General features: G+C 35.6%; 1 protein-coding gene across 1 annotated transcript in view; it reads right to left on the bottom strand.

Annotated features, from left to right (window-relative positions):
- Nucleotides 1–706: 706 nt before the first annotated feature.
- LOC137636064 (uncharacterized) overlaps nucleotides 707–10,383 on the bottom strand; it is a gene marked incomplete at its 5' end in the record, with an annotated part of 36,254 nt that continues 26,577 nt past the window's right edge. Inside the window, one exon of the mRNA XM_068368492.1 lies at nucleotides 707–1,720. Coding sequence (XP_068224593.1) covers nucleotides 953–1,720 — 768 coding nt within the window. The remainder of the gene's footprint in view (nucleotides 1,721–10,383) is intronic.

The following is a 10,383-nucleotide window of genomic DNA, read 5'->3' as shown; positions in this document are numbered from 1 at the left end:
TCCTGCGCTTCTTGCAACTTACCGCTATAAGTTTTCATACCTTTGTCAAGGGTATTTATTTACTGAAGCAGAAGAGACGGGAAAATTCTATGGATGTGTCGATTAAATTCAGCTTTTGGAGAAGCAATATGATCATCAGGCGAGGTTCATAGAAATTAATCTCTTTCCGTTGCATTTTCAACAGATCTCTAATCATCCTGTGTAATATTTTGAAAAGCTCTTCCTGAATTCATATAAATCAGAAGCTTCACTGTTATAATTGCTACTTTTCACTTTTTTAAAAATTCTAGTATTACTTTTGATTCAATTTTCACTCTGCATTATAGCCACTATAACTTCAATCTGAAATTTGTACCCCTTAAATCATCCACCATTATAAGACCTCTAAAAATAAAAAAAAAGTCAGTTATACACACAGAATACAAGTTCAGAAACACATTTGTATATATACGGATTTTATGCAAAATGGGAATGATTCATGCCATTTTAAATGTAATGGCAACATGCTTGCTTTTAAATGGTATGAAAAACTTACGACCTCGATAAACCAGTGAGAGAAACATCAGCTGGATGCAAGTTGGTAAGATTTCCCTTCAAATGTCACCTTTCCAGGTTTAATTTCAACACCCAACACCACCGAGATTAACTCTACATACGCTATTAAAAAGGTTATCTAGGATTAAAAAGGTTTCTAGGATAAAAAAGGTTATGTAGATTTAAGAGCCTTTACCAGAAAAGATAAAATCACATCACATTGCACATGAAACTACTTATAATGGCAGGCATATAAAAGGTTTATAACAACATATTCTATAAAATATCTTAACAGGATAATTGGGAGTTTCTATATAAGAATTATTTATATTTCATTACAAAAACAATATAAAGTACCGTTCTGTACACTCATAAATGAAAATGAAAGACAAAAATTTATGATAACATCATTAAGTTATCAAATGGAAGAAGTCACTGATTTGCTCTCTCCTCTTCTCATTCTCGGCAATCCGTTCTGTCTAGAATGAGACGAAGTCGAAAGATCTGTCGGCTGTGGATTCATAGGAGCCATCTGATGCGATAACGAACTCTTGATTTTCGGATCCACCGATCCACACTTGCTCATCGTCAACCGTCTCGGGTGCTGCGTGGGGCCCGTGTCGAGATCCACGGACTCCTCGGAGCAGTGGAGAGAAGAGAACTGGTGCGCCGGGCGAGGTTCGGGCGACGTGGATTTCGCCGATGTGCTCTCCGGAGAGCCGGGTTGATCCGAGGTCGAGTCCGGTAACTGGTCGGGCGATGCCGAGTGAAGTGGAACTATCATCTTAGGCACGTGAGTCTGAGATCTATGACTTGGGGAGGAGTCCGGTGAACAGGATGTATGTGCAGAAACATGAGGTAATTCAGTTGAGTCTATGATTGGCGTACAACTATACAAAAGCTTCGAGGTTGCACTCTTCAATGGAGGTTGGTCGTCTGAGGATACCGGAGAGTTCTGGTCGGAAGGTGAGTACGGGGGTAAGGCAGTGTCTGAGGTATTGCTATGTCTGAGTGAGGCAGCAGAGAGGTCTGCACTGCAAAGGTTTTCTGGTTCCTCTATCGAGGGTTTGGGCGTCTTGGGAGACTCCGGTCGCTGGAACGTGTAAATGAAATTGTGCAGCTGGTGAATTGCTCTGCGAACGTCGTCCTCTTTTCGTTGAAGAGATTTTCTCTCCAGCTGTTGTGCCTACAATGATACATCAAAAGAGAATCATGAATAACTTGGCGATAGTGTTTTGTTTTTAATTTCATAACCTTTTGCAACTTGTTTCTTCCAATCGTCGAACCCCAGCACGTACAAATTTATCACTAGAGCCGCAGGCCTTTTTAGTGGAAATTTTACCAAACTCATCTCCTCAGAAAATCTATTAGCACTAAGCATTTAAATTATTTGTATGTTACGGCTGAATAAATTCTCTTTCGAATGAGAAAAATCTATATATTTTACCTGAATAAATTTTATAAGTTAGAAAATTAATTACTAGAAGTAAAATGCATCATGAGTGGCTAAAGATTAAAATTCACTGGATATAGAATGTGTCTTACATAATTCAAAGTTAATTGGTGACACTGATCTTTTGAATTATTTTGAGTTATCAAGATATTGTGCCTTTATATATAATCTAGTACAGTACATCATTACTATACTGTACACAAAATAAACACAATAACTACACAAAAAAACTCCATAATTTCAAATATAGATGATCTATAAAGTTCAAAGTTATTAGAGGCTGCTTTATATAACTTAGGGTATAATGATAATATTGCAAAGAAGAGTACCAAAAAAAAAATTTTCGAAGAGAAACAACACTAAAATCCCCTAATACAATTCAAACAGAAGAACTGGTCCTAACCCAAAACTGGGAATTTAATGGTTTCTTATGCAGTGTTCATACTACTATCCATTCATTCATATGAAGTTTGTTATGTTTATAATTAGACTTTTTCTCTTCACAATGATGTTAAAAATATGGAACAAAAACCCTGAAATGATTCTGTCACATTACCACTTAACGCTTTTACCCCCAAAGGACGTACTGGTACGTTTCACATAACTCATCCCTTTCCCCCTATGGACGTACCGGTACGTCCTTGCAAAAAACTGCTATTTATATTTTTTTTTTGCATATTTTCGATAATTTTTTGAGAAATTTCAGGCATTTTCCAATGAGACCAACCTGACCTCTCTATGACGAAAATTAAGGCTGTTAGAGCAATTTAAAAAATAATATACTGCAAAATGTGCTGAAAAAAATAACCCCTGGGGGTTAAAGGTTGGAAAGTTCCAAATAGCCTGGGGGTAAAAGGGTTAAAAAGTTGATGTTGAACGGGTTAAACGTGATATCACAGAACGTCAAGTCAAAGACAAGTTCTGAACGAGTCTTCTTCACAATTTCATATCAAATACATGAACAGAAATAATCAGAAAAGTGAATTACAAGCATTATCGAACTACATTTTCTGTTGGGTAATCATGTTCCTTAACATCATCATCATCGTCATCTCCTCCTACGCCTATTGATGCAAAGGGCCTCGGTTAGATTTGCCAGTCGTCTCTATCTTGAGCTTTTAATTCAATACTTCTCTATTCATCATCTTCTACATTCCTTTACATTACAAATAAATTCCTATGATTCACATCACACAAGAAGATGAGGTGCAGAGAGTGACCTAAAGTTTGCAAGGTGAAAGCACACATCACACAAGAAGATGAGTTGCAGAGAGTGACCTAAAGTTTGCAAGGTGAAAGCACACATCACACAAGAAGATGAGTTACAGAGAGTGGCCTAAAGTTTGCAAGGTGAAAGCACACATCACACAAGAAGATGAGTTGCAGAGAGTGGCCTAAAGTTTGCAAGGTGAAAGCACACATCACACAAGAAGATGAGTTGCAGAGAGTGGCCTAAAGTTTGCAAGGTGAAAGCACACATCACACAAGAAGATGAGTTGCAGAGAGTGGCCTAAAGTTTGCAAGGTGAAAGCACACATCACACAAGAAGATGAGTTGCAGAGAGTGGCCTAAAGTTTGCAAGGTGAAAGCACACATCACACAAGAAGATGAGTTGCAGAGAGTGGCCTAAAGTTTGCAAGGTGAAAGCACACATCACACAAGACGATGAGTTGCAGAGAGTGACCTAAAGTTTGCAAGGTGAAAGCACACATCACACAAGAAGATGAGTTGCAGAGAGTGGCCTAAAGTTTGCAAGGTGAAAGCACACATCACACAAGAAGATGAGTTGCAGAGAGTGGCCTAAAGTTTGCAAGGTGAAAGCACACATCACACAAGAAGATGAGTTGCAGAGAGTGGCCTAAAGTTTGCAAGGTGAAAGCACACATCACACAAGAAGATGAGTTGCAGAGAGTGGCCTAAAGTTTGCAAGGTGAAAGCACACATCACACAAGAAGATGAGTTGCAGAGAGTGACCTAAAGTTTGCAAGATGAAAGCACACATCACACAAGAAGATGAGTTGCAGAGAGTGGCCTAAAGTTTGCAAGGTGAAAGCAAACCGTGTTAGAATATGGAGATGAGAGCACAACAGGTATGATGCAAAGGTTGGTCTGACACAAGTAAAGGAAAGTAAAATTTAGTGGCAAGAACCAACCTAATAGCAGTCATTTATATAAACGAAGACAATACTAGAGAACGTATAACGCTTAGAAATCAATGCGTTTGTGTGTCAAACTCCAGCCATTATTATTATTATTATCATTATTACTATCCAAGCTACAACCCTAGTTGGAAAAGCAAGATGCTATAAGCCCCAGGGCCCCAATAGGGAAAAATAGCCCAGTGAGTAAAGGAAATAAATAGATGAAGAGAACAAATTAACAATAAATCATTCTAAAAAAGGCAACAACGTCAAAACAGATATGTCATATATAAACTATTAACAACGGCAAAAATTGCTTAAATAGTACAATTAATAAAACATTCAAGAACCATAAGTATATCTGACAACAGTCGTGTTTCCTAAACAATGTTTTTATTTTCATTTTAGCCACTTATAGGTTTAACAGTCCTAGACTAATTGTCTATTGTTAGACCGTTTTTTAGCTTATTTGCACATGCCTCTTACACAGTTCATTAGTCTCCTTGTTTCTTTATCCATATTTTACTCTATTTGTCATTCTGTTCAATATGCCTCTCACTATTTTGCGGCTAAACACTATCAATAACACTAAATCAGTATTCTGTCCACCAAAAAATACACTCTGTAAAAAACAAAAAATAATTTCAAACCTAAAGCCATCTAGTTTTACTTATAAAATTTCATAGTTTGAAATAATAATGAAATAATAAATTGTCCACTATTTGTTTATAACAATTATCACTGCTTGAAAGATTAGTAAATCATAAAATAAAAATGGCAGGCATAGTAAAGATTACGTAGGGGATAAGAATGTTACGAATGAGATGGTTTGGACACGTGTGGAGAATGGATGGTGAGGAGGGCTTAGGAGGAACCTGTTAGGGGGAAAGATCGGGGAAAGGCAGGGAATTAGATGTCATGATAAGGTGAAGGATGATATGGAGAGAAGAGGTTTGGTGGATGAGGATGCTTTTGATAGAAGGCATTGGAAAGAGCACATCAGGCAACCATCCCCTTTAATGTAGGAATAATGGTGGGTAAGAAGAAGAATCAGATGGCGAGATAAGGTGAAGGATGATATGGAAAGAAGAGGTTTAGCGGAAGAGGATCATGCCTTTCATAGAAGGCATTGGAAAGAGCACATCAGGCAACCATCCCCTCTAATGTAGGAATAATGGTGGGAAAGAAGAAGAATCAGATGGCGAGATAAGATGAAGGATGATATGGAGAGAAGAGGTTTGGTGGATGAGGATGCCTTTGATAGAGGGCATTGGAAAGAGCATATTAGGCACCTGTCCCCTTTAATGTAGGAATAATGGTGGTAAAGAACAATTTCTTATTCCTGATCTAGATATTAATCTCTGGCACCGTCGTTCAATTAGTTCATTATGCATGTTGCATAAGATTTTTCATAACTCTGACCATCCTTTACATTCAGATCTCCCTGGACAATTCTATCCTGTTCGTAATACTAGGCAGGCAGTTAATTCTAATAGCCTGGCCTTCTCCATCATGAGGCTCAATACTACACAGTATTCTGGAAGTTTTATTCCAGCTGTTACCAAGTTGTGGAATGATCTTCCTAATTAGGTAGTTGAATCAGTAGAACTTCAAAAGTTCAAAGTTGGAGCAAATGTTTTTATGTTGACCAGGCTGACATGAGTCTTTTTATTGTTTATATAGGACATATATGTTTTTGACATTGTTAATAGTTTATATAGGACATATCTGTTTCGACGCTGTTACTGCTTTTATAATGATTTTTATTGTTAATTTATTCTCATCATCTATTTTTTCCCTCATTTCCTTTCCTCACTGGGCTATTTTTCCCTATTGGAGCCCTTGGGCTTATAGCATCTTGCTTTTCCAACTAGGGTTGTAGCTTGGCTAGTAATAATAATAATAATGATAATAATAATAATAAGCATGATGCAAACGCTAACGTGCGCCATGTTACATATTTTCCGACATTTTGATATTAAACACTGTGCCTAATATTTGTAAAAAAATTAAAGCTAAAATCCAAGTCTTAAATACAACTAAAATTATACAACCAATATTTCTTACTCTACAAATCTTGGAAGAAAATAAAGAAAGTGTCTCATGACGCCAGACTACGGTATTATATAATTGTCTAGTGAAAAAAATTAATACCATAATTAACATAAAAAATACCAAATTCATAGATTAAAAGAACAGAATTTACAAAATAAAAGTCCTAACAAGAAAGATAACACTCTAAAGATGCACTATAAATGAGATTCTCTGTGGTGTTAATGTTTCCAAGCTGCGTTGCTTCTAGTTTTTATATTTTCACTTTTCACCAGTTCAAAGTCTTTTAAATTCTGTCCTGCACCAAAGTTTACTTTTCATTTAAGAAATATTTCAGGTTAACCTTATCAGAATCTAGAAATACAATTTTGTTTACTTTTCATTTAAGAAATATTTTAGGTTAACCTTATCAGAATCTAGAAATACAATTTTGTTTACTTTCCATTTAAGAAACCTTATCAGAATCTAGAAATACAATTTTGGGATCAGTCTGAACTACCGTATTATATAATAATAAAAATCAGCGGTAATAAGAACCGTCATGCTGTAGCTTCAAGATAAAACTTCCAACAAAATATTACAAATCTTGATTTTGTCGCTAAATTAAGATCATATGCAATGTTTACATGAAATACAATGAACACATTTAATCATTAACCCTTTTACCCCCAAAAGACGTACTGGTACGTTTCACAAAACTCATCCCTTTACCCCCATGGACGTACCAGTACGTCCTTGCAAAAAACTGCTATTTACATTTTTTTCCATAATTTTGATAATTTTTTGAGAAACATCAGGCATTTTCCAAGAGAATGAGACCAACCTGGCCTCTCTATGATGAAAATTAAGGCTATTAGAGCAATTTAAAAAAAAATATACAGCAAAATGTGCTTGAAAAAAACAACCCCTGGGGGTTAAGGGCTGGAAAGTTCCAAATAGCCTGGGGGTAAAAGGGTTAATAAAATGATGACATCTTCTTTTATAAACTTCTACTTGATAACACTTATAATAGAGCAGCATTATTACTTTCATGCTTATTTAAACCCTTGTTGGAAAGAGCAGAATGTTACAAGGCCAAAGGCAATTAATAGAGAAAGCAGCCTGTACACATAAAAGAAACAGAGTAGAAATAAACATGATAGATAAAAAACAAAAAAAAACTAAAAGGATATATACCAAAGTAAAGTAACCCAGATGAATAACAAACTAAAGAGACTTGTCAAACACACATTTTTACCTAGTTTGATTATATGAAGTTAGACAAAGAACAAACTTATGAAGTTCCATAGAAAAGGAAGTACAGTATTGTAATATAATTTTGAAAAAAAATAGCTGTACACAATGTAATCTTGGTATGCAACTACTTAGGAATATGTTAAATTTGGTATAGAGTACTGTACTTCCTGTCTACATGGGAGAAATTTGCCTTGGTATACTACATATTGTACGTCCAAATATTGGTCATGCATACCAAGCATATGAACCATCGCTAGTGAAAAAAAAAAAGCAATCGCACCGTGACTAAGGATTTTCATTCCAACTAAATTTCATTGCGAATATTCTTGCAATTTTTCTATTTTATACATATTCCTTGTGAATAGAGGTCAAACAAAATTTGGAAACTAAATCACCTGAAATTACATATAAAAATCAGGCTATATATCAGTTTAGTGAGATCGGTGTTACTGTATGGACATGCGTTGTGGTATGACAATGAAACAACGTCCAACAGATTTTGTAGATTTGAGAACAAAAGCCCTCGGAAGGATATTGGGAGTTAAATGGCAGGACAGGATTAAAAATGAAACTATAAAAGAGATTACTCAAGTGCCATATGTGGATGAGATCATGGCGAGAGGATGATGGAGGTGGATTGGCATGCTTTTCGCACTCCCCAAAAGAAATTAGTTCCCCAAACTTTCAACTGGGCTCCACAAGGCACTAGAAGTTGGGAGACCCAGGCCTACATGGCTGAGGACCATGAAGTAGGAGATGATGAATGGAGAAGTGTTCATTTAAAAGCTCAAGATAGAGACGACTGGAGAATTCTAACAGAGGACCTTTGCGTCAATAGGGGTGGGAGGAGATGACGATGATGAGAGTTTAACCTTGTAATAACGAATAATAGGGCGAAAGGAGTGTCCGTTAATGCCAATACCTGCTGTATCAAAAATGTTTCCCAAAAGCAAGTAAAACCAAACCAAATTGTATAAGTTGCATGTCTAATATATATGTTCAACATATGGGATAACATCAAATGAATGGGATAACATGAAAATAAGCAGCTGAGATTATCACGTTTTTGCTTTTCACCCTTGGATGGCATAATTAAGGAATGTAATTTGTGAAACTCTCAAAACATAGATTATTTCAGGCATGGGCCAAATCAAAACAAACTATAGTCCATTTCTTTTAGCGATGCAGATTTGCACCGACTCGCAGCGGTGCCCTTTTAGCTCGAAAAAGTTTCCTGATCGCTGATTGGTTAGAATTATCTCGTCTAACCAATCAGCGATCAGGAAACTTTTCCGAGCTAAAAGGGCACCGATGCGAGTGGGTACAAATCTGCATCGCTAAAAGAAATGGACTATAGATACCGCACCGGAAAACAATAGGGAGTAATTTGGCCGCTACTACTACTACCATCACTTTCCCTACTATTAAAATCAAATGAAAGCACAAAAAATGTACACAATACTATAATGTATTTGTAAATAAGTAAATACTGTATACTGTATATCATATCTGTGTATAAGACGACCTTTGCATTATATTAGACAAAAATATAGAGCCAATTCTAACTGATTTATCTCATATCTGTGGTATATGATGACTGCTAATCACAAAACTTTCTCTGTACTGGTTAGGGTTTGGTTACTCTGTTATAACAAAATTTGTTTTTCTTAATGTATCAATACAACTTGAAAATAAAAGAAATAAAGCAGATTCTATATCATGTTCTTTTTATATACAACATCCAAAAGGAAAATAATTTTTATCAAGTTTCATCACCAATCACAATGAAAAAACAAACGCATTTACATATCCAAGTGATAACTCAGGTTATTAATAGCTTTTAGTAAACTGTATGAGTCTTCTTTATTATAAGATGGTTTGAATAAGTTTGGATATTATACTAAAAATACAGTAGTTGGATGTAGAACGGCATCTCGTAGTATCGCGGGATATTGAGGAAGGAGAGGTCTAACTGGTAAGGGACCTCTGGTAGTGGTTCTAACACACCCCAGTTACTATACCGACACTCTTTTAGAGTGAGCGAGCTCGGTTTATTCCTGGCATTCCATGCAACTTTTTCTCTGGTATTTTTAGTAGTATTTATATCTTAGAAATGGTGCTTTAAGGAGCATTTTACGGAGCAACACAGGTCCCTCGCCCAGAAATAGATTTTTCCTCCGTCAAAATCCTTTTTATATATGTGTGAATATCCTTGATAGCGGTAGTCTGAACCAGCTGACGATGTTTATATGTTCTCAGCTAGGCTCACATATGTAATTTGCAAAATCATTTAAAACATCTTATAATAAATACAGTATTGCACAAATACGAACCAATATGTTAAAGGCTACCACAGTTTTCATACAGTTTACTAAAAGCTATTACAGTACAGTAGTGTTATTAGCATAAATTGAATGTGTAAGTGCGTTCATTCGTTTGGTGTGTTTGGCAATGGAAGTAGCAAAACAAGGGTTTTCCTTTTGGGTGTCATATGTATAAAAAACATGATACAGTACTATAGAAATTACTTTAGTTCATTTATTTTGAACTTCCAAGGATACAGTAAATAGTAAATACAGCAATATTTGTAATAACATTATCTTTACGCATATTAAGAATACTATTTCTTATATATACAAAAGGTCTCCAACTTACAAACACAAATCTAATTAAAAATAAAAAAAATAATATACAGAAATACTGTAGTAAAAATATATCATTTAATATAGTAAGCAAAACGATATTTGTAATAACCAGATACCTATTTCATACGAAACCTGACTATTCGTTGACTTTTGTAGCTAAAAATCATAGGCATGGGATTCAGGTTAGGTATACCCTATGCCACAATGTAACAAAATTCGACTTAAAAACAGCTTCTTGAAACAAATTACATTTCCAAGTTCAGACCCTTCTGTATCTGCAAATATCCTTGGGAGTATTACACATTAGCTGATGGCAAAATCA

This window comes from Palaemon carinicauda, unplaced genomic scaffold (assembly GCF_036898095.1).
Source record: "Palaemon carinicauda isolate YSFRI2023 unplaced genomic scaffold, ASM3689809v2 scaffold221, whole genome shotgun sequence".
Taxonomy (NCBI): domain Eukaryota; kingdom Metazoa; phylum Arthropoda; class Malacostraca; order Decapoda; family Palaemonidae; genus Palaemon; species Palaemon carinicauda.
This window is presented reverse-complemented; position numbering and strand designations above follow the sequence as displayed.